This window comes from Dermacentor silvarum, chromosome 10 (assembly GCF_013339745.2).
Source record: "Dermacentor silvarum isolate Dsil-2018 chromosome 10, BIME_Dsil_1.4, whole genome shotgun sequence".
Classification (NCBI taxonomy): Eukaryota; Metazoa; Arthropoda; class Arachnida; order Ixodida; family Ixodidae; genus Dermacentor; species Dermacentor silvarum.
In genome coordinates, this window is record NC_051163.1 from 116267484 (window position 1) to 116290989 (window position 23506).

At 45.2% G+C, this 23506-nt stretch overlaps 1 protein-coding gene across 1 annotated transcript in view; it reads right to left on the minus strand.

Moving 5' to 3' along the window:
• LOC119431781 (ATP-binding cassette sub-family C member 2-like) overlaps window positions 1-23506 on the minus strand; it is a 72810-nt gene that overhangs the window by 15807 nt on the left and 33497 nt on the right. Inside the window, exons 7-12 of the mRNA XM_049658041.1 lie at window positions 22668-22784; window positions 19332-19463; window positions 15378-15540; window positions 7776-8033; window positions 5904-6107; window positions 1022-1168 (exon numbers count right to left, since the gene is read on the minus strand). Of these exons, the coding sequence (XP_049513998.1) occupies window positions 1022-1168; window positions 5904-6107; window positions 7776-8033; window positions 15378-15540; window positions 19332-19463; window positions 22668-22784 (1021 nt within the window). The remainder of the gene's footprint in view (window positions 1-1021; window positions 1169-5903; window positions 6108-7775; window positions 8034-15377; window positions 15541-19331; window positions 19464-22667; window positions 22785-23506) is intronic.

Here is a 23506-nt window from a genome sequence, read left to right on the forward strand (position 1 = left end):
AAGCAGTCCGACGCAGAATTCTCATTGTCGCCGCTATAACAAAACGCGGTTGGCAGCAATGGCTTCACTTATTATACGCGAACAAATAAAGGCTGGTAATTTTTTTAGGTATCTGGGACAAAAGTGAGTACGCAATCCGAGCAACGAAGGCCCCGATATTAATACGTACGCCAGTCAGTTTCTATGGACATTATTTGACATTTTATTAGTCATTCGGACATGATTTCCTTAATAATTTGTCGTTTTTATCTTTCTGTCTTAATTTTTTTTGCTTTTGTCTTCGCTGATCTTGTACGTCTTTCTTCTTCATCTCATATTTAGTACCTCCTTCGAAGTAGCAAGCCCTGCATACGTATAGCAAGGCTGACACATTCATTTACCATTGTTCTATTTTGCTCTCTCGCGCGAGCACGTGTTCCAAGGTGACATTGTGAAAGTGGGCATGGCTTTGTCTTACGGCCAGTGACTCGCAAAAAATGACAACAAGGCAGGAAGCTGGACCAGTTTGTTTGAGTAGCTTGACGTATTTATAGTGGTGCAAAAACAAAAGACCAAAAACACGGAGAGGACAGCGCCTTTGCTAGCTGTTATCATGTGCGTTTCCAAGTTTTCTTTGAGCGCTGTAAATATGTCAAAATAAAATGAATTTACGCTGGCACTCTGGCGTAAAATTGAATTGTGAAGACCAAAACTTGGCTAGGGATGCATACACTATTTCCTTAAACATGAAATTTGCTATAAAATATTTCGGTATGGTTCCGCTCACATCATATTTATAAGATAGAAAGCTTGCCAGGGCGATGTTCGTCCATTGTGTATCTTATGTATACGGCATGACAATACCTAAATTAAAAAAAATATCCCAGCAGTATAGAACAGAACGTTCCTGCTATTAGCAGCTTTCGCTTATATGTATATTCACTCAATATATCATGTATTTTGTCTTGCTCAGGTACAAAGATTACTGTCAAGTCTCATATATGTTTCATTGCTTCTCAGGAGTGATCATTCGCTCGCTTACCTGACTGATATTCCTCAGAGCGTGTCCACAGTTGTTCATGCTGAGGTCTGTCATATACAATAGTGACACACAGGAGAACGCCAATGCTGGCGTAAAGATGATGTCTGGTTCTAGTACGCGCAGCGTCGAGAATAAAATGATCATAAGCTGTAACAGAAATGGAAAGACGGCGACAAATAAACGATTAAGATTGATCGATTGGTACATAAGACTTATATAAAAAGAAATATAAATGCCAGAGCGTTACATGTCTAATGAGGCAGGAAAGCTGGCGTTGTCCGCAACCAGTAATAATTGCTTATAATCTAATAAAACTTCCCAAGTTGTTGCAGCAGTCTTACTATGAGGGCAAGTTTCATTAAAGTCGGTTCATCAATGTTTGTGCTATCCTCTCCTTTATTACCCACCAAGGTAGGTGATTGGCCATCGCATTGGGCTGCTGAACTCTGATGTTGCAGGTTTTATGCCGCCCGCGCCAGTTGCATTTTATTGAGGGCAGAACGAAAAAAAAAACATTGGTGTACTTTAGTTTATGTGCAGGTTAGTAGCATCATGTGGTCAAAATTAATCCGGAGTCCCACGTTACGGCATACCTTATAATGAGATTCTAGTTATGGCACTTGAAATCCTGACTGACTGACTGAACAAACTCTATTAAAACCAGCAAGAGGTGGTGGCTGGGCCTAGGCCTCCCAAGTGGGGACGTCGAAGTGTTGCCTCTTCGCCGCCTCACAGGCTTGCTGGGTCGCCCAGAGTTGGTCGTCGAGGTTGGAGCTACGCAGGGCAGCGTGTCATCTCGACTTGAAATCCCGAGAATTTATTTTTTCCTCGCCTATATTATTTGACGTTCACCCGGTAATTTGGCACTAAAATCACTTTACGGCCAATTGACTATCTGACTTACTCCTAGCGTAGCTATCATAGCCGTATTTCGTTAATGTATTGGTCGGAAAATAAAGTGCCCTGTGCCTACGTATGACATTTTGAATATATTTGAAGTGAACAAGTGTATCGTGCAAAGAATGTCATGGTGAACATCTTAAATGGACTGACAACCACTTTTTGTGGTACCCGTGTTTTAGTGCAACGGAAAGCTTACTGGTCTTAGTGCGCAATTATGCAGCGGTAACGCGGAAAACGCCATGCAACATTTCGTATCAGAATTTTACGATCTGCATTTAGGATGTAATTGTGTTCAAGAAACACGCTGGAAACGGTGATAGGTGATCGCGATGGCAATTATACGCCGGCATTGGTGGGAAGCAGACGAGAAGTGCAGCTCTATCTGTGAAAAAGTTATATTTTAACGCGCGTTAAGGGCCCCGTGTCGCAGAAAATCCGGCGCCGGCTTCGGCGTCGGCGTTAAGTATCGACGTCTGGCGGAAATAATCAACCGAACCACATCATCCCGAACCACCCCGACCACACAGGCACTCCACATGGCGTAAGGCGTTAGTGAACAAAAATTGAATTTCTCAAAGTAAAATCCGTCAGAAAATTTGTAAAGTACGACTTAACCACAACCTACAGGCGTGATAGCGTCGGATTGTAATTTGAATATACGTGAAAAAAAAAAAGCCTGTTAAGCAGCCAGAGATCTCTGAATGCTATCGCGTTTCACTCTTAAAGGGGAAGCGTAAGCGTCCTCCAATTCTGATGGTGTTTTTCTTTGGTTCTAGGCAACATTGAGAGGAATGTTGAAAACCAAGCCTTTCTAAATTTTGGACACGCGCTCGCCTCGGGGCAACAGTAAATAATTTTTAAAATAATAAGAAAAGGCCCTAGGGCCTTCACATTTTGATATAAGAAGGCTGTAAAAATGTCTTCCCAGCAATGCATTTGTGCTTAAATGTGAAGCCAACTTTAAGGGGGTCAGTCTTTGTAAGCTGGCCTTGGTCTTTGTAAGCTGGCTTTCCCATGTTGTGTAATGCAATGAAGCCTACTTATAACGAAAATTGTGATGCAAACGGAGCCCGATAACGCTATCGCGTTCCACTCTTAAAGGCGAAGCTTTAGCGTCCTCCATTTTTTGTTAATCAAAGCGATGTTCCTTCGATTCATGTTTTATGAAGCATTGAATTATTTTTGATATAATAGGTGGTGACCGAATCTACGCTCCCTGACAGCTCCCTCCAAGTACCACACAAACTCATCTCGAAGACCATACTTTTGCTCGCTGCATGCGCCAGGCTTATTTTTAGCCAAGCCAAGCTGAGTGGTAGGATATACCAGTAGTGCTATTATTGCAGTGCTAACACCAATTCACAGCACAATTCGTCGATCGCATTTTGTATCTCATAGAGACCACAGAACTCTCGCGAACTCGTGCGTGAAACAGTGCTCACGCGTGAATAGCTCTGCCTGCTCTACCACTCCACTCGTTACAACGAAGGCAGCCTCGACTCAGTTACAGCGCACTTTTTATTAATTCGTAATAAGCATGGAATAAAGCGCGAAAGTGTAATAATATACGAACTGCCGTTTTAGCAATAAGTATGGTATGCCTAATAACAGCCGGCTTATGTGCTGTAATCTCATGCACTACACCCGAAGTACCAAGACCTCACCGCCAGGCTACGCCACTTACAGGCTTTTGAGACTTCTTTGCTAACCTAAAATAATATTTCCTACTTGAATCGCGAACAGCTGTGCTGGATTCTATCCCTATAAATCATGATAATTTCATTTCCATCAACGACCCACCACGCATTCTGGCCAGTTGTAAGTTCCTTTAAGCAAACATGACAGCGCTACGAACCGCGGGGGGACCACGAATTTTAGAATCAATTCTATTCCTCCTCTCCTGGCTTTCCAGGTTCCTTGTTGGCACGTCGTGATGCCAACATGTTCATACACGCGACGTCCGCAGCGAAAACCGTTCGATTGCTCTATCCGAGAGAGCAGCACTTCGACGACAACCAGCCGTGTGTTTTGAGTCGGAAAGGGGGCTCAGCCATTTTGCCCCGCAGAACCTTCCGTGAAGTGTAGGAGAGTTTGCTCCTTGGCTAGTTGGGCGTACATTGTAATTTGAACTAAAACAGCACAAAAAAGGACAAAAGTGACAGAAACAGCACTGTGTATGCCACTCTTGTCCCGTCTTTCACATTGTTTCTAGTTCTAAATACATTGATACATCTTTCATTCAGCCGGCGCATTGCGGAAGGCGAGCACAAGTAGAGAATCGCGCAGCCCTTCTTCTGGCTCTCTATTCTGGTTGGCTGACGTCACTCATGCCTTTCTCTGCGCTGCACAACACTGATAAGAGTACGCAATACGGAGGTCAGAGCGCCACGGAGAACGGTACCGAAGGCGAGTGACAAACCTTGGCGGTCACGTAGCCATTCACCAAACGCCTGTAACATTGAAGTTACGGCATCAATTCGAAACATTCTTGGGATTTATGCTCATTGTAGACTGGTACACATGCTGCGACTACAAAACAAGATTTTTTTCTTTAGCTCAGAGCTGGTTCCGGGGTCCTTTGCGAAGATTCTGCACTCAAGCCACGTTTACATGAATGCGACAGAAGCGTATCATATTATCGTTCATGTGTATCGTACCGCAAGTAAACAAGGTAATCAGATGGGAAGGTGGTATCGCATCAAATGCGCCAAACTGGGGTAGCTTGAGATGGAGAATGCGCATTTCAGCGGCCCATCTAAACAGAAGTGTATTGTATCAGGAATTCTGGGAAAGCATTCGCTGCGGGATGACAACCGGCCAACTAACCGGTGGTGGCCGCTGCCGCACTGCGGGACACCAATACAGAACTTTCGGCTTGCGAATTTCTTTTCACAAGTGAGCACATTGTTTCAACAGACATTGACATTGTTTCAACAGACATATCATTGACCAACAGGCACTGTTTCAACACTGCGCGTTGAAACAGAGTCTTGTTGGTCAATGATAAATGAGGCTAACACCAGTGAATTGTTTGATTCGTGCCGTTAACGTAGTCATGTCTACTTTGAGGAGACAGAAGCCATGACGGCCGCGTTTGGCTACCACTGGACATGACAGTAGTCGCAGGCACGCTGTAAAATTTTATTATCCTAATAGAATACGGCAAGTTTCCGCAAAATAAACGTCGCGTAAATTTTCTACGCGGACAAATGAAGGATAACCTGCCGTCACCAGGCAGTTACTTTCAGTACATTTCAGAGTGCCACAGCAAAAGCACGCTTATCGGAAGTTAGCGCTAAATTTCAATTATGACACCAGATGACGTTAGCTAGCTGGACAGGGTAATGCGCATTTCAGCGGCCAATCTAAACACAAGAGTATGGTATCACGATTCTGGGAACGCGTTTTGTGCGGGATGACATACGCTACTGTGTAGATTTAATACGGAAAATAATACGACACGCTCTCTACTGTATTCATGTAAACGCGGTTACAAGCAAGTATATAGCAGCGGCCGCGTCACTTCACCAGAAGGCAGGAGAAATTACCATCCGACATAGCGTTAGCACAAGGTCTGTCGAGCATTTTCATTGCATAAATCACAGATGAACTGGTATTACGAAGAAGCGGTTATTACATGCGCTTCCTAAAAAATCAGGATAAATACCACAAGAAATGCCTGCGGGGTGCTTTACCACGAGTGATAACAGCTTCAAAGTGTTTGCGTTTAGAGGTATCACCTTGGAGCGGTTATTACGCTGGACATCGGGAAGTTCCTCTGGCTGTGCCTGATTAGCCGAAAAGCCAAAGAACACGGCTTTCGAAGAGATGTTATAGTAAAGTATGGTATATGTTTGCGAAAACACTCTGAAAAGAGAAAAACCGCGAGACAACACCGTTGCTCCACAAAATAATGAAGAACTCGCAATTTCGGAAGAGAATAAGAGTTGTGTGCAAATCTGCTTGTGGCGACACGCACCACAGAGCTTGTGGACGAGTAGAGGCAATCCAAGATAGCATCCAAGAGGTTCACGCGGAAAAGCCACCGGAGCTCGGTTTCCCTGAAGCGCAACACGTTCTCCTGGAGGGCGTCTTCCCAGGCATACATCTTGACGATGCGGATCATGGCCAGCAAGTCTGTAGTGACTTTCAGGCGTTCTTCGCGGGCACTTGTCACTTTTGCCTGCAAGAAAGTGGACCAGTTTTTTTAGTCGCTGTTGTTTTTTCCGTTCTCATTGATTTTTGTCAATTGATATACTCTATTGATCCTAATTAAATGGTTTTACAGAACCCCAAACACCCAGAGGCATTTATTTCAACTCTGTGATTGAGTCAATTTTTTAATCATGATTTTACCTGGCCAGCATGTATTACATCAAATACTTGATTTCAAACACGCTCCTCTGCCGTGCTTTAAGTGCGCGCAAAGGAACTGCAGTAGGTAAAATTATATATGGAGCCCTAAATTACGGCGATTCTCATTACCCACTATTCAGTTTCAGGACACTAAACCTCCCAAGTTCTTAAAATCTTTAAATGCTCATTGCGTCCTAAGAGTGAAATTGCCGAATAAACACGTCTTGTTCAGCGTTATTAGCAGTACATTACACTTTTTTGTATATAAAGAGCTCCAGGATTAAGAAAACCGGACGAGCAAAGCAGGGACAAAAGTGGGACATGGTGTACGTGCATGTTCAGTTTCAAGTGATTGTCTTCTGCTAATAGCGCTGCTTCTTCCGAACTTCTGTACACCCTAGTAGCATAAGTGCTCCAGCAAGCTTATTGTGATTTAACAGCTGCACGGGAAGTATCGTGAACTAAAGTCCCATAAAGCCCCTCTACCTTCTGGAAAGTACCTCCATCTTCTCTCTCCTCCTCCCGTCTCTTCTCCTAAACCGCTTCTTTTTTTCTTTACTTTCTGCTTGCGAAAACAAGTCGACGGTGGCGCACGCTCGAAAGTTCCCGTTTAAACTTTCAGGCCGGGCGTGCGCCGCCGCCGCCGCCGTTCAGCACGATTGGACGATTGCTGTTCGCGCTATCACGTGACAGCAATCGTCCAATCGGGGATACAGGAAAGAGAGAGAGAGAGAGAGAGAAGCGGCATTGTTCAAGAGATGGCGGTACTTTTCCGAAAGTAGAGGGGCTTTAAAGTAACAGTGCTCTAGATAACTTCTAGCGTTTGCAGCGGATGCTCGCCATCTGCTGTGGCTTTGCCTAAACTACACATGAAGGAGAGTGCTTAGATGTGTCATGGTACAGGCAACGTGCACTTACTCATGAACAATAACTTCCACAGGGCAGTTCTGGAGATTATGCATAAACTAGGACGGCACGCACTTGTTGAACTAGTTTGTGTCTGTAAAAGTTCTTGCGTTAAGAAAAACAATTCGCGAATCCAGTGCACATGTGGGAATCGGTGGCATGAGAAGCTTTCTTTGATGCTTACTGAAACGTTTTAAATTTTTTTGTAGCTCAACTCTCCTAGCTTTGATGCCATTCTGTTCCCTCTGATTTTTCCTTCATACTCGGCTGCTTTTCTTGCACACTTAGTCTGGTCTCAGTAACCAACTTTTTAAATTTTTGCCACTTGTGCTTGTATATTAAGGGACATACAAAGTTTCACATGTCTATCTTGAAGCGTTGTTCAAGCATGTTCACATGTCCAGCGGCCAAGTTATTGTATACTCGACAAGACAGCAGTCAGCAGCCAGCACGCGGAAAGTAGGGGAGAGAACATTGCTTAGTCGATCATAATTCTGTGCTGTATAGGTCATGCGAGAACACATACACGATGAACGAAACCGTGTGACGTAGGCAAAGAGATATTGGCTAAAAAAGCCCCTGCACTCACCCATAACCTTTTCTGGACGAAGGAGAACAAAACGGGCAGGCACAGGACGATAACGACCCATGCGGCGCAGCAGAGTGAAGGGCCGACGCCAGTGCGTGTTGCGAGCATCCAGAAGACAATGGGAAGCGACAAGGCTCCGAACATTGGCATGGGAACAACATAAACGCAGTTGGACGCCAACCAACAGTCCACGGTCAGCATCGAAGTGATGCGACCTGCCGTATAGCGTGCTCTGGTGAGAGCCGACATTGACGTTACCTGAAACACCAGCAATGTCCGATGTACACATGTTCGCTTGTTCATTGTCGAGGTGGTCGCATAGAACACTATAATTGTTTTTGATGTGAAAGCATCATATGGCCCACTGAGGGAGAAAGCCGGCGTCTGTCATCTGGACAAGCGAAAAACCGCACCAAATTCCCATTGGCATGTGAGGCCACGCCGCGAGCGCGCCTCGACGGAGCAGAACGGGCGAAAGGCGGGCGAACGGGCGAACCTGCTGCCGCGATAGCACGCCAGGTGTTGCGTGAGGGGAGAGGGCATCGCCGCAACGCCGCGTCATCTTCGCTCTCGGAAGACTGTGTTATCCGCACGTTCTTTGTCCGCACAAGCTCTCACCTGCGTTTTAACTGCGCCTCAGAAAGGCCAATTAAAACGCGCCAATCATTGGCCAATCGTCTGAACGCGCTCACTTGCCCCCGAGGCATAACTCAAACGAGACTCAGTGGCGTTCATCATCCTCATCATCAGCCTATATTTTTTATGTCCACTGCAGGACGAAGGCCTCTCCCTGCGATCTCTAATTACCCCTGTCTTGCGCTAGCGTACTCGAACTTGCGCCTGCAAATTTCCTAACTTCATCATCTCATCTGGTTTTCTGCCGACCTCGAATGCGCTTCCCTTCCCTTGGTATCCATTCTGTAACCATAATGGTCCACCGGTTATCCATCCTACGCATTACATGGGCTGCCCAGCTCTATTTGTTCCGCTTAATTTCAACTAGAATATCGGCTTGCCCCGTTTGTTTTCGGATCCACACCGCTCTCTTCCTGTCTCTTAACGTTAGTCCTAAGATTTTTCGTTCCATCGCTCTTTGTGCAGTCTAACTTGTTCTCGAGTTTCTTTGTTAACCTCCAAGTTTCTGCCCCATATGTTAGCACCGGTAGAATGCAATGATTGTACACTTTTCTTTTCAACGACAGTGGTAAGCTCCCAGTCAGGATTTCGCAATGCCTGCCGTATGCACTCCAACCCAATTTTAGACTCTAGAGGCTGACTGGCGATCCTGAATTCTTGTTCCCTTGCCAGGCGATTGAACATTAACATTGTCTTCTGCATATTCATCTTCAACCCAATTCTTACACTTTCTCGATTAGGGTCCTCAATAATTTGCTGTAATTCATCTCCATTGTTGCTGAATAGGACAATGTCATCTGCAAACCGAAGGTTGCTGAGATATTCGCCGTTGATCCTCACGCCTAAGCCTTCCCAGTTCAAGAGCTTGAATACTTGTTCTAAGCATGCAGTGAATATCATTGGAGAGAATGTGTATCCTTGCCTGACCATTTCTTGATAGGTAACTTTCTACTTTTTTTTGTGGAGAACCAAGGTAGCTGTGGAATCCTTGTAGACGTTTGCTAAGATATTCACGTATGCCTCCTGTACTCCTTGATTACGCAATGCCTCTAGGACTGCTGGTATCTTTACTGAATCAAATAGCTTTTCATAATCTATGAAAGGCATATAGAGAGGTTGATTGTACTTCGCAGATTTCTCGATTACCTGATTGATGACATGGATATGATCCATCGTAGAAAGAAAGTAAGGAATATTTGAAATTATAACGTGGCGAAGATTGAGGAAGCCGTAAAATGTGGACGCAGCATAAAATCAGTAAGAAGAAACCTTGGCATAGGACAAGGCAAGATGTATGCACTGAAAGATAAGCATGGTAATATCATCAGCAATTTCGATGACATAGTAAAAGCAGCGGAAGAATTCTATACTGACCTGTACACTGCCCAAAACAGCCAAGCTACTTTCATTCGAAACAGTGATTAACTGGATACAGAGGCTCCTTCTATAAGTCCTCTCTATATGCCTTTCATAGATTATGAAAAGCCATTTGATTCAGTAGAGATACCAGTAGTCATAGAGGCATTGCGTAATCAAGGAGTACAGGAGGCATACGTGAATATCTTAGCAAACATCTACAAGGATTCCACAGCTACCTTGGTTCTCCACAAGAAAAGTAGAAAATTATCTATCAAGAAATGGTCAGGCAAGGAGACACATTCTCTCCAATGATATTCACTGCATGCTTAGAAGAAGTATTCAAGCTCTTGGACTGGGGAGGCTTAGGAGTGAGGATCAATGGCGAATATCTCAACAACCTTCGGTTTGCAGATGACATTGTCCTATTCAGCAACAATGGAGACGAATTACAGCAAATGATTGAGGACCTTAAGCGAGAAAGTGTAAGAATTGGGTTGAAGATGAATATGCAGAAGGAGCCCTTCCTGAAGCCAGCCTGTTCTCTTGGTTGGCTGAAGTCAAGGGTTGCCCCGATTCTATTGGAAATTATCTTGGTGAATATTTTAGACAATACTGAAAGCAAGCTAATGGGTCTATAATTCTTCAATTCTTTAACGTCTCCTTTCTTATGGATTAGTATAATGTTGGCGTTTTTCCTGCTCTCTGGTACACTTGAAGTTGTGAGGAATTGCGTATAAAGGGCCGCAAGCTTTTCAAGCATGATATCTCCACCATCTTTGATTAAATCTACTGTTATTACATTTTCTCCAGCAGCTTTCCCCTTGGTCATGTCTTTCAAGGGCCTTCTAACTTCATCGATAGTTATAGAAGGAGCCTCTGCTATCCGGTTCATCACTATTTCGAATGAAAGTAGCTTGGCTGTTTTGGGGCACTGTACAGGTCAGTATAGAATTCTTCCGCTGCTTTTACTATGTGATCGAAATTGCTGATGATATTACCATGCTTACCTTTCAGTGCATACATCTTGCCTACAAGTACGGCGATGATTTTTGAAGAACGGATGCGACAATCACTTGTTATGCAATGGAATGCTCGAGGTTTACGTGGTCGTTTGTCGGATTTCCGACAGCGGGTATTTAAGTACCAATTTCCAGTTATTGTTATCTGTGAACCTAATATGGATTCTTCTTTCCGTATTTCTGGATATGTCCAGATATGGTCTCGTAACGACCAAACCTCAAGCAAAGTATTAGTTTGTGTACGTCATGATCTGGTATACTTCAGACATGACGTCCCATCACATACTACTAACGATTACGTATGCCTTACCATAAAGCACAGATGGCGCACGTTCTCAGTGATTGGAGGATACATCCACCCAAGAGCGAGGATTGATTGTTCGCACCTGATGTCTGTGCTGCAAGCATCGCAAGGTCCGCATATTGTGATTGGTGATTTCAACGCACACCATCCCCTGTGGGGTAGCACTATGACGAATACTCGTGGCAAAACTTTGGCCGACTTTATGTGCAGTCAAGGATTATATGTGCTCAATGACGGATCTCCTACATTTATTCGTGGGACAACCTACAGCAGTTGTCTCGACCTAACGTTTGTGTCAAGGAGCCTTCTGTTCTCAGCAAGCTGGTCGACGGATGTAGAGACTCACGGTAGTGACCACCTCCCAACTTAAGTTCAATTTAGCTGGTTTCGCCACTCAGCCTCACGTTGCATCCGTCAAACAGACTGAACTTTATTTAAGACGTCTGTCAATGCCGGCTGTCAGAGTCTGACATCTCCATCTGCAATAGAGGGCATCATTGCGTCTACCTTGCGGGACAAAACCAGAGAGGTTAGCGTACCGAGACACAGATCATCGGTCGACACACAATATGAGGCCCTTCGTGCAATCCGTCGCCGCGCGGAACGGCGATACAGAAGAACAAAATCACCATTAGATCTTTCGAACTGTCGCCGAACTCAACGACATGTTCTTCGTCATCTCGACAAGCTTGACAGACAGCGTTGGAGGGCATTCTGTCGATCCCTAGACCCGAGACAACCTCTATCCAAGATCTGGCGGGTCATACGAAGTCTTCAGACATCTTCACAACAAAAACACCCATTCCGTGCCGTGGCTCTACATCAACGCTGGACCGAATTGGAGGTAGCAGAGGACTACTGTAAACTTATTGTGGACACGTCAAATGCAGTGAGCTCATCGCTTGTCACCATCGCGCCCCCATCACTTGATGAGCGACTCGAAGAACCTTTTACGATGCAAGAACTTGACGCTGCAATTTCTGCTTCCCGACGCTCATCGGCACCAGGACCTGACGGAATCACATACGCTGCACTCCACCATCTTGGCACAGAAGCACGACGTATCCTTCTATCTTTTTATAATGCCACATGGGAGTCTGGAAATGTTCCAGATAGTTGGAAGTGCAGTCGCATTGTAGCATTACTTAAACCGGGGAAGTGCCCTAACGAGCTTTCCTCCTATAGACCGATCGCCTTAGCCAGTTGCGTCGGCAAAGTAATGGAAAGAATGGTTTTGTCAAGGATGGAGTGGTTCCTAGAGAGCAATAATTGCTTTCCTGATTTTATGAATGGATTCAGAAGAGGCCGTTCTTCGATCGACGATGTTATCGACTTGGTCTCCACTGTTGAACAGGAAAGAAGTCGCCGCTGGTTAGTTGGAGCTGTTTTCCTGGATCTTAAGGGTGCATACGACAATGTTCTCCATTATGCAATCCTTGATGCACTGGAAGATTTAGCCGTCGGTGGCCGGTTATATGCATGGATAGTTAGCTATCTCAGTGGCCGCACCGTGTACATGTCGACAAGTGATGGCGACACCGGCCAGCACGATATCCACCGAGGTGTTCCACAAGGGGGAGTTCTCAGTCCAACTCTCTTCAATATTACACTGATTGGCCTTGCATCTGAACTTCCTAACACGGTAAAGATTAGCGCATATGCGGACGACATATGCATATGGGCATCTGGAGCTACCCGTCCCCAAATGCGTGCTAGACTCCAACGTGCAGTGACAATCACAGCTAAATATTTGCGGCGTCAAGGCCTTCAGCTCTCAACAGCAAAATGTTCCGTGATTGCATTCACGCGAAAACGAATGACCAGGTATCCCATAATTGTTAATGGAACAGCGATACCTGCAGTAACACACCACAAATTCCTTGGCGTAGTCATAGACCGGGGATTATCTTGGTCAAGACACGTCGCTACAATGAAGACAAAGCTGAGGAGTTTCGTTCACGTCCTTCGCGTCGTTGCAGGAACAAGATGGGGCCCTTCGGAGTCATCGCTACTTCAACTGTACCAAGCGCTATTCATAGGATATATACGGTACAGCATGCCAGCGCTCTCAAGCATGGGACTTAGTTGTGTGCGCACACTGGAGAGCATTCAAGCTCAAGCATTGCGCACATGTTTGGGCCTCCCACGATGCACGTCAACCAATGGAACTATAGCGGAAGCTCGTGCTTGCCCGATTGCTGTATACTTGATCTGCGAGCCTCTTCGACTGCACCTCCGCGTGTTGACCCGACACAAACACCATCCTTTGTCATCGCTCCCTGCCATACAGCCAGGTTGCAGCTTTTCAAGGATTCTATTGCGTCATCAGAATATTGTACCGTCAAGATTTTCTCCCGACTGTATTCTGATAACACCCCCATGGGTTCTGCCTAAACCGTTTGTTGCTCTGCAGATTCCCGGCATTACAAAAAAGACGTCCATTGCATCCATTGGCCTTAAGCAGCTTACTCTGTGTCACCTTTATGCAAAGTACGGTGATACCATACACGTGTTTACGGATGCCTCTGTCACACCATATGCATCCACTGCAGCCTTCGTCATTCCACATATGATCGTCGCACGGCAGTTTAAACTAGACCATAGGACAACATCAACTGCCGCAGAACTTGCTGCTATCCGGGAGGCACTTCGATTTCTCTCCAAGGAGCCTCCTCGCGCATGGACGATATTCTGCGATTCCAAACCAGCTCTTCAAACCATTGACTTTGTTCTCAGGCGGGGCCCGTATTATTCAATTGCTATAGAAATCGCAGAGCTTCTCGACCTTGCAAATAGAAATCGCCATATTATCACCTTTCAATGGATACCTTCGCACTGGGGTGTGATAGGGAACGAGCAGGCAGACGCTGAAGCGAAAGCCGCTTTAAATAATGCGACTGAAGTACGCATTCCATTCTCGCGGACAGACACAAATGCCCTACTTCGTTGCGTAATACGCAATTGTGCGTTGCAGCACTGGACCCAACCAGATCATCAACACAAGCGAGTGCATAAATGGGGCCCAGAAATGACATACCGCATTCCTCACAAGCTCAAAAGAAGCCAATCAAGCATCATGCACCGGATACGCCTTGGTGTCGCATTCACGAATTGTTACAGACATATGATTGGTTGCAGTGGCATTAGCCCCAATTGTGAATACTGCCAGGTACCAGAAACACTTGACCATATATTTTGCGTTTGTCCCGCGTACGCGCAAGAACGACAGAAACTGGTCTCCTCAATTGCAGAAGTCCATAAGAGGCCCCTATCAGACGAGTTTCTTTTAGGTCCTTGGCCCAATGCAAACAGCGCAGCCATGATAACCAGTGCCGCTTTAGTCTTTCTACAAGCCACTGGGCTAGACGCACGGCTTTAGAGATGCCACAACGTTGTAAAATTGTACATACACACCTCCTCCTCTTATCATTATCATCCATCAGCCCTTTTCCTCCCCGTCCCTTCTCCCCAGTGTAGAGTAGCAGGCCAGAGCAAGTTACAGCTCAGGCCGACCTCTCTGACTTTCTGTAAATAAATTTCTCTCTCTCTCTCTCTCTCTCTACATCTTGCCTTGTCCTATGCCAAGGTTTCTTCTTACTGATCTTATGCTGCGTCCATATTTTACGGCTTCCTCAATCTTCGCCCCGTTATAATTTCAAATATCTCTTACTTTCTTTTTGTTGATCAGTTTTGACAGTTCAGCGAATTATATCTGATCTCTTGAGTTGGACATTTTCATGTTTTGTCGTTTGTTTATTAGGTCCTTTGTTTCTTGGGAGAGCTTACCTACTGGTTGCCTTGGTGCCTTACATCCCACTTCAATTGCTGCTTCTGAGATCAACGTAGTTACGGTTTCATTCATTACCTCTATGTTGTCTTTATCTTCCTGTTCTAAAGCTGCATATTTGTTTGCGAGCACCGGCCTGAATTGGTCTGCTTTTACCCTTCCTGCCTCTAGGTTGGCCTGTTTTCCTCTTGACTAATTTCACTCTTTCTCTCTTCAAATTGACAGAAAGGCTAGACCTCACTAACCTAGGGTCACTGCATTTTACCTTACCTAACACTTCTACATCCTGCTCTATGTTTGGATCGGCAGAGAGTATGAAATCCATTTCATTCCTTGTTTCTCAATTAGGGCTTTTTCTAATGGAAAAGCGGTGTTCAATTGGAAATCAAATGCTTTCGCATTCAGAACTCATAACATGTGCTTAGATGTCCTCAGATTTTTCTTTTATTGAGATATTTTTAGGCTAACTATTATCAGGTTAGCGAAACACTACTGACCTTCTTGAATATGAAGCCTATGAGAATAGTGCGTGCACGGCAGCCCAACACGTTCAAGATATCCATCTGGTAGCACGTCATCAGCATTTCACAGGTAGTGGTTGCCATAAAGAGAAGTATCGCGCTGACCATGCCGACGCTGGTGCAACTATCTATCAGTAGTCTGGAAAAATGTGAATGAAAATAAAACAGTGTTTGCATTGTTTGACAATTGTGGAATAATTACGAGAAATGAATTCGCAGAGCTATACCACCATATGTGAGAAGTAGTGATACTGTTTAAAAATGTGGTGCCGAATAACAGACCGAATAAAATGTGCAGCATAAAGAAAATATCACTTCGTTTTCTTTGCTCTCACATATCATTTTGCCAACAGGGTGCTATTTTTATATAAAAAGACCATAAAGACATTGAGGCGCTAGGTGAGGTTTTCTCGAGAAAAAAGTTGTTTTAGAGCGCAGCTCTTAGGCGCCCGTTGCTGCGTTGAGCGTCGGCGTGCCTGGGCGTCCGCAGGCGTTGTCCCTCGGTGTAACCGAGTGAACGAGCGCAGTGAAGGATGAAAGAGAGAACGCGGAACGCAGAGGGGAATGTAAGACTGCGAGAGCGAAGAGAACACGAGGAAGAAAGAGGGGGAGGAGGGTGCATCCGAAGCATGAGGAGGAAAGTGGGAGAGGAGAGTACGGCGAAAGGGTGAGGAGGGAGTGGAATGCCGGCGGCGACCAGGCATGCGGCGAGAGCGGAAACAAAAGTGCTGGCGTGGGTCACGCACCCGCTGCGCATGGGCTGCTTCACCTGTGCCGCCGCCGCTAAAGAATGCGCTCTGCGCGAGTCACGCATTCCCGTGTTCACGCTGTCTTTCTGACAAATGAGCGACGCAGAAGAAGAGCGACCCAACCGGTGAAAATGATTCGTCTACCTCTGCTGCTAAACGAGCTGCCCGAGCAGAGGCTCAGTGTCACCGCCGGGAGAACCCTTTCGTTCAGAATCAAATTTTTTCCCCAATATATCGCTAATTCAAAACATCTAAACAGCTGCCGCCAATTTCGCATTGGAGAGTATCGTAATCGTCGGTGAATTTACATTAAGCAAGCACTTTCAAGATTCTAGTACTATAGTAGAAGGACAAATTTCCAGGGTTTAGAGCATAGGACCAGCTATGCAATAATGTTACACAAAAGCGATTAATATGTCCCGACATCACTTGGAAAGCAAGCTAGTGAGATTGGCCATGCGTAGTTAATATTTTAGCATATCATAACACCTCGCACCGTTCTTTGTGCTTCGCTTGGACGCTTCATTTCTTGTGGCATCTTGTTTCGCAGCAGAGCTTGAAGAAGGCAATTCTACAATTCTTAAAGATGGCAAACCTGCATTAATAGTTTTCGGCTTAATTTGCGTTCATTGTTTTGCAAGTGATCCTGTGCACTGGCCGCGTGCGGTGATTGGGACCCTCTGACATCTTGTGCTTGGGTATTTTTCTTTATATCCTAAACTGATATTTCTACGTTCGGTGTATATATCAGCACTCAATTAAAGTGTCGATGGATGGATGGACGATATGAGCATTCCTTTTAAAACTGGCTGGAGGGTTGCGCCAGAAAGCTGCTTTTGTTCTTTTGGGTAATGTCTTACCTACCTTGTTATTCTTTAGCTGTCCTCTCAGCGGCTGAGTCTTTTTCGTTTGTGACATGTCTCCTTTACTCACCCTTGCGAGCCCTGGATGCGGCTGGTACACAACTCGATGATTTCTGCGTCGACGACGAACGCCAACGCAGCGGCGTGTTTGCAATCGCCGTCAACGACGGCCTTACACGGGAACAGGCCACTGACAACGGTTCTCGTCGAACCAAGCCGTGTTAAATAAATTGAGAGTGAAGTTTGAGTTAGGCGCCAAAACATTAATATATGTAAAACATCGCAAAAAATGTAGCCGGTTCAACGAAGGAAAATTTGTCCAAACAGCGGAGTTGCATGTGGTCGTTCTGTTTCTGTGATTGTCGCGTATGTTGTCGCAAAATATAATAAAAAAAATCGGGGTAGCTTGCACTAGTGACGCAAGGCTAAAGACAAAGCGGAGCTGATCGGTTCCTAGCTGGTCCTGGCTATACGAAGTGATGCTAAGTTATACGAAGTAATGCCAAGTGACACTATGTTATACGAAGTGTATAAGCATTTCCTCATGGTCCGTGTCATCGGGAAACGTCTCGCGAAGCACTTGCAGTCCTAGCACACCGTAGGGGAAGTGGGGCGAAAGCTATGCAAAGTGTACGGGCGGCGCGCAACAGACGACACGCCGGGATGACGTCACGGCGTATGCGAAGTAGCACGCAGCTGCTGGGAGCTTGGCCGAGCCGCCGCCAGAGGCGCCTGCTGCAGTCACGGACTAGGGAGCCTACATGCAAGCGCTTGCATGTATACGCGTCCTATCACGGACACCGCGAGGGTTCGGCGCTAATGCGGGGAAACGGAGAAGCGCGGATGGCGTCGGCAGCACCTCTGCGCGTTGCCTCGTTGGTGCTGCTACAATTTGTTTCTCTCTCTTTCTTTCGCTCTCATTTTTTTCTTTCTCCCGAGCATAGCGCGCGATGCGCGCACTCTCTCTCCCTCCCTCGCTCTCATTTTATCTTTCTCTCTCCCAATCATAGCAAGCGATGCTCCGTGAGGTGGTTGCTAGGCGAACGCAGTGGCAGGCAACACACATTACGGCCAGCTCAAAGAGCTCCGCTGTTAATAAAACGGACAGAGAATGGTAACGCACCGGCACATGTGCGATCGGCAAAGCAGACCAACAAAAAATAGTAAAAGAAAGGCTCACTTCTGCCCTTGTTGGTGGCTTTTGTTGAGCTTCGCAAATTCACGTGCATTAAACACGGAACACTGTTGAGGTGCACAGCAAGATAACGTAAACTGTTGGAGTTCCACATCTTAAATTGCCATGCTGACCTTTGTTTTCGAGATGCACTTGCATTGCCACATGTACTCGTTGTACTATTTATATACTACCTACATGCCGTGAAGAAAACGTACCTCGCATAAGCGGAGTTCTTTCTCAAAGAAAACGCACGAAAAGACGTTGTCCTGTTCGTCAAGCCTCGGAAACCACAGCGCAAAATCAATATAAGGGTGAACCTCGCCGTTGGCGGCGCTTTTCACTAGCGCGCTCCTCGCACTTTACGAAGGCCGCCTGGTGCCGATTCGCCATCGCCAATTCTTTCTCCATCTTCCTGGCGCGAAGCGCTATCAGCGCTTTGACGCCATTGAACTTCTTTCGCGAATGCCACGTAGTTGTTTGGAGGATTCCAAAAATTTATTTGTGAGAATACGTCTAACAGGCACCAATGTCTTCTTGCATAAAGTTAATAAAAAATCCATGTTGGTAATTTACGCCGTGCGTTGTACTTCGGGCTTTCTTTTGTGGTTCTGTTAAGCCTGGGCTTTGAAGTTCTTTTTCCCGCTCTCCAGGGATGACGGAGGTTACAAAATTCGGTACGAGCAGTGAGTAAGCCCGAACGTGATCATTGCACTTAGAGGCGTCACTTGTCCGATTTTAGTTGCAAACACTTTTTCAAAGGGTGATAGATATAAATTGTGGGAGTTAAGTAACCAGAACAATATTTTAAAGCGTTAGGTGCAACTTACTTACATGAAGTGTCACGCAAGATACTGAGGCTGACTATCTCCTTTAGGCGCCGTTATGTGATTGCAGTGTGATGAGTTTACAGTAACATCCGTGCTCAGCAATGCTTGTTAACTTGAAGTCCATGCTTAATTTGCCCTAACGCCTGGCGTGAACGTTCCCGCGAGGCTCAGTGTATTCCCTTAGTCACGTTCAGGACAGGCGTCATTTAAATCAAGTCGAGCATGGGTTTCAAGTTAAGATGGATTTCTGAATACGGGGGTGTGTCTCTTATTTTGGAGCAATTATTGCGGCCTGACATGATACAGTTACTCACTCCAAAGCTGGGATCCTTGCGAATACGCAGGCATAGTAGCCCATGATTGCCAATACTACTCGAAGAGCATCCACCCACAGCACCTTGAGGAGGGCGATGTAAAATGCATGCCGTTTTCCAGTGGCCATTTTTCTGTGAAAGATGACAAGAAACCCAGTTAACATCTGAAACAAAGACAGTGGTCCCAATAAAACCTGGCATGCTGTTGCTGTCATGAGCGTCAAGCCGAAACGGCCGGAAATTAATGCTGCCTAATATTGAACTTGTGTTGGTGCGAGTCTATCACATTAGAAGTGATTGCAATTATTTTGTTTTCCCAAATCGACACCGAATAATATGCATCTTAGCCTAAATGCCATTCGCGTCCCTGTTTACTTCATGACTGCCAGCGGCTTCTGGTCCGCGGAAACAGAAACAGAAATAAATAGTTGAAAAGGTGTATAGCTTCACATCACCCTGCCACCTTTTTTTCTAGTAAACCGGTGTGTTGGTATTGCAAGCTGAGAGGCAAGAAAGCTATCCTTGCGCATTCTACAGCTCATTTTAAGGTGGTCAAGAGAGGCATCATGTAATTGTGCTTCAATAACGCCCTTTTGAAATCCTGCGCGCACTTGGTCCACAGAAGTTTTGACTACCAAGTTTCACGTCTTTTAGACGCCGGCTACACGTTGCATGTATCTCCTGTTTTGGCGGGAAGACTACCTTGAAACGCTGCTACGTTACGCGAATGCTAAAAAATTGCTAGTCATTATTGCCGTCTATATTTATGTCAACTTGTTTTCCGATAATCAAGCAAAGTTCCAGCTACTTGATATTATGCTTATCAGCAGCTGCAATAATCTGATTGAACAAGCTATAGAGTTACCGTGCAGTGTGATAGGCTTATTGATTTATGCTTTAGAAATATACCATATGCTGAAACTTGCTCTGTAGTCCTAGATTCAGGTATTAGTGATCACTCATACGTATTTGCAGTTTTTCCAGCATATGATCATTCAAGTGACGTAAATTTCACTACGCGACACATAAATCAGCACAGCGTACGCTTCTTTCAGTCAGTAGTCGTAAGCACAAACTGGACAAAAGTGTATTCCGAGCATGATCTATCTCGATCTTATGAAATGTTTATTTCAAAATCACAGCAGAGTTACAATACTGCATTTCCTCTTGTAACAGTAGATAAGCATCATAAACTACAGAAACCGTGGATTCCAAACAACCTCTATCATCGTATTAAGCATAAGGAAACCCACTTATGATACAAGGATTTTTTTCGAATATTACATTCCAAATCTCAAGCTCGTAGTATCTGCTGACCTAAACCAAAATGTTAGTCACAAGTTGTGCTCAAAGTTATGGTTTAGCTATTTCTGCATGGCTACCATCGTCGCTATCGTCTTCTAGCGGACAGGAGGCGCCATCTGAAGATGGCGTAGGTTTAGCCGTCATAACGTGCTGACATAGCAAGCGTTTAAGAAGCGAGGCATTTTGCAAGCACTGGAAAGCACAGAAGGTGACTATCTACCAGAAGAGTTCTCGGACAAGGAACTGTGCGTTGACTAGCACCCGAGGACGACGATGGCTGAAGCGCGAAGTCCGATGTAAACAAATGTTTTCACTGAGTTTGCCTCATTCGTATTACACGCAGATGAAGCCTTCTTTTTTTGTTTTTGCATTTCGCCATCCGAGAATCACGCTTTGTGTTATATGCGGGTCCGTACTATATACGGGTTTTTCTGTAAGCACTTCCAAAACCATAACACAGGGGCATGAAATATGCAACGTACGGTATGTGAAACAAGCCACAAAAGGATTTGTGTGTTTACACCGCACTGACAATACCACGCTGTTCACTCGCCGTTCTTTAAATCGCTGCAGATGCACCAATAGCCTACGTTTTACTGAAAAAAAAATCGCCGGTCTGAATTGAGACCCATGCTATTGCTGTCGCATGGACTCGTTCTGACGGGTTTCTTAAGATTCTCTGGCTTTCTGTTTTTGTTGGGGAAAAGCATCGCACAAGACCCAAGATCTGCGTTGGTTTTTAATGCTTGTTGACATTAGCTTGGAACAGCCCGGTTTGTACTTCGAACCTGTTAGTATCCGTGGAAACAACTGATATTTGGACGCATTGCTTCTGGAAGGGGGGGGGGGGGGTATCCATTTTGGCTGCAGCTGAAGTGCTGATTGGCTGGTCTAGGGTACGAGTGAGAAAAAGCGGACGCCCCCAGCTAGTCTCCTTCTCGCTGGTACAGCTCCAGCCAATCAATGGCGGCTGCAATGAATAGTCCACGAGGTGAACACTTACAGAATATCCCCCTCCCCTCAACCTCCCTTGGTAACATAGGATTCTAAAGATTCAGCAGAACGCTGTCCTGATCGACACGCTGCCATTGGTTTTATGTAAGGCTGCGAAACAGGGCCAGTTTATTGCTACAAAGCAAGAAAAGCAAAAATTTAGTGCTATATATTTTCTTTTCTGTGTACAAGGTCGGAGAAGTAATATTTTACCATTAGGTTGTTTGCAAATTCAGGTGTGCAATGTTTGAAACAATAGCATCTTGCGGCATTCCGCTGTGTAATCTCCAGACCATCAGTATTAATTTTAGGGTAGCAAACCCATCCGTTTAATGCAAATACAATTTTCCTTCGTACAAGCAAGAAACAAGCGATGTCTCAGAACGAAAACGGTCTAATTTCTTCAGAAGTGGGCAGTTGTGACGGGAAGATTATGGAACTATTTCTCTATACAAAGGAGAGGTTCCAGTAGGAATTGAGGAATACAAGTGCTCATATCCCTATTTCGGCCATATTCGATAAAATATGGTGTCCCATAAACTTCCCGTTGCATGGCGCGAAGGGCAATAATTAATAAAGAATCCTTTCTGAGGTACAAAAACGAATAAAGGCTCAAGCACTCCGCACACTGACGTTAGGTTCCTTTTATTATTGGACAAAATTGAGGAAAAATCAATTGTACTTACATCAAGATTGTCCGCAAAGTGCAACTGTTAAATTTGGAAAGATTCAAATTAATTTGGAAAGGTAAATCGCACAGATTCAAAATGGGAAGATTATGCTTGATTAGTAAATTTTAGTTTGTATTTACGGAGAAGGTAGAGATTACGATCAAATATCACATAAAATAATGTAAAATAGTTAAAAGGAATGTAGTCTTGAGGACAAACTTCAGAACTGAACTGATTTCGTATGACTGCTTAATGCTCTTCTACATAAGCCACTGAAAAAATTAACACGCCGTAAATGAATACCTCACTGAATACCCCACAACGCGCGGCTGCTATATTTCTTTTCGGGTACAGAGTAGCATCTTACCTCAAACTCAGTTTCGATCCAAGTGCCTTCACAAACAGTTCGCAAGCCAACCCTCTTCGCAGCCTCGGAAACTCCTTCATTGCTGCTGTTCCTTTCTCTGACATATCCTTGAAAATCCTGTTGTTTGAAGAGCATAAAAAAGCAAAACCTTTTTATTAGGTACGAATTGCTTTAATACCGATCCAAGGCCCTACAAAGAAAATGCTCCCGAGAAATATCGATAGGTCTTTCCCTTTGCATGCCTAATTACGTACAGTGCCGTCCACTGCTATGTAGAGCGCGTGAGCAACCCGCTTCGCTCGATGGGGAGACACCTCGTGGTGGTTGCTGGGGCAGATATCGCGAGCCCAGGAGCACGTGCGGCCTAATAGACAAGCAGATCTGCGCACGTTTCTTTAAATCAGAAATGTTGGTAAGCGTATCTGCTTTGTCGGCTGTGCGCATTACCCGAGGGCGCCGTCTTATTATACTATATACCTGGCGGCAACGGAACCACTCATGTGAGTGATAATGCGTGCGATTCCTCATGGCACTTGGTATGAAAAAAAAGTATGGCAACACCCATCCCAGATAATGTCATCGACCAATGAAATGACAAGATCACGCTCATTCTGCCTAGAATAACAGTATAAATATGAAACGTTCTCGCAGAATTTTATTTCGTGATGGCTCCCCGTTTCACAGCGAAAGAGCGACGCGCAATTGATATTATGGGTCGTACAATATCTTAAACAGCGACATGCGCACAGTTAACAGGCCGCTTATAATCAAGGACGAATTAGTGACGCTCCGCGTGCCAGCCCACGCCGGGGCGACAGAGGACAGACCGAATTGCTCGA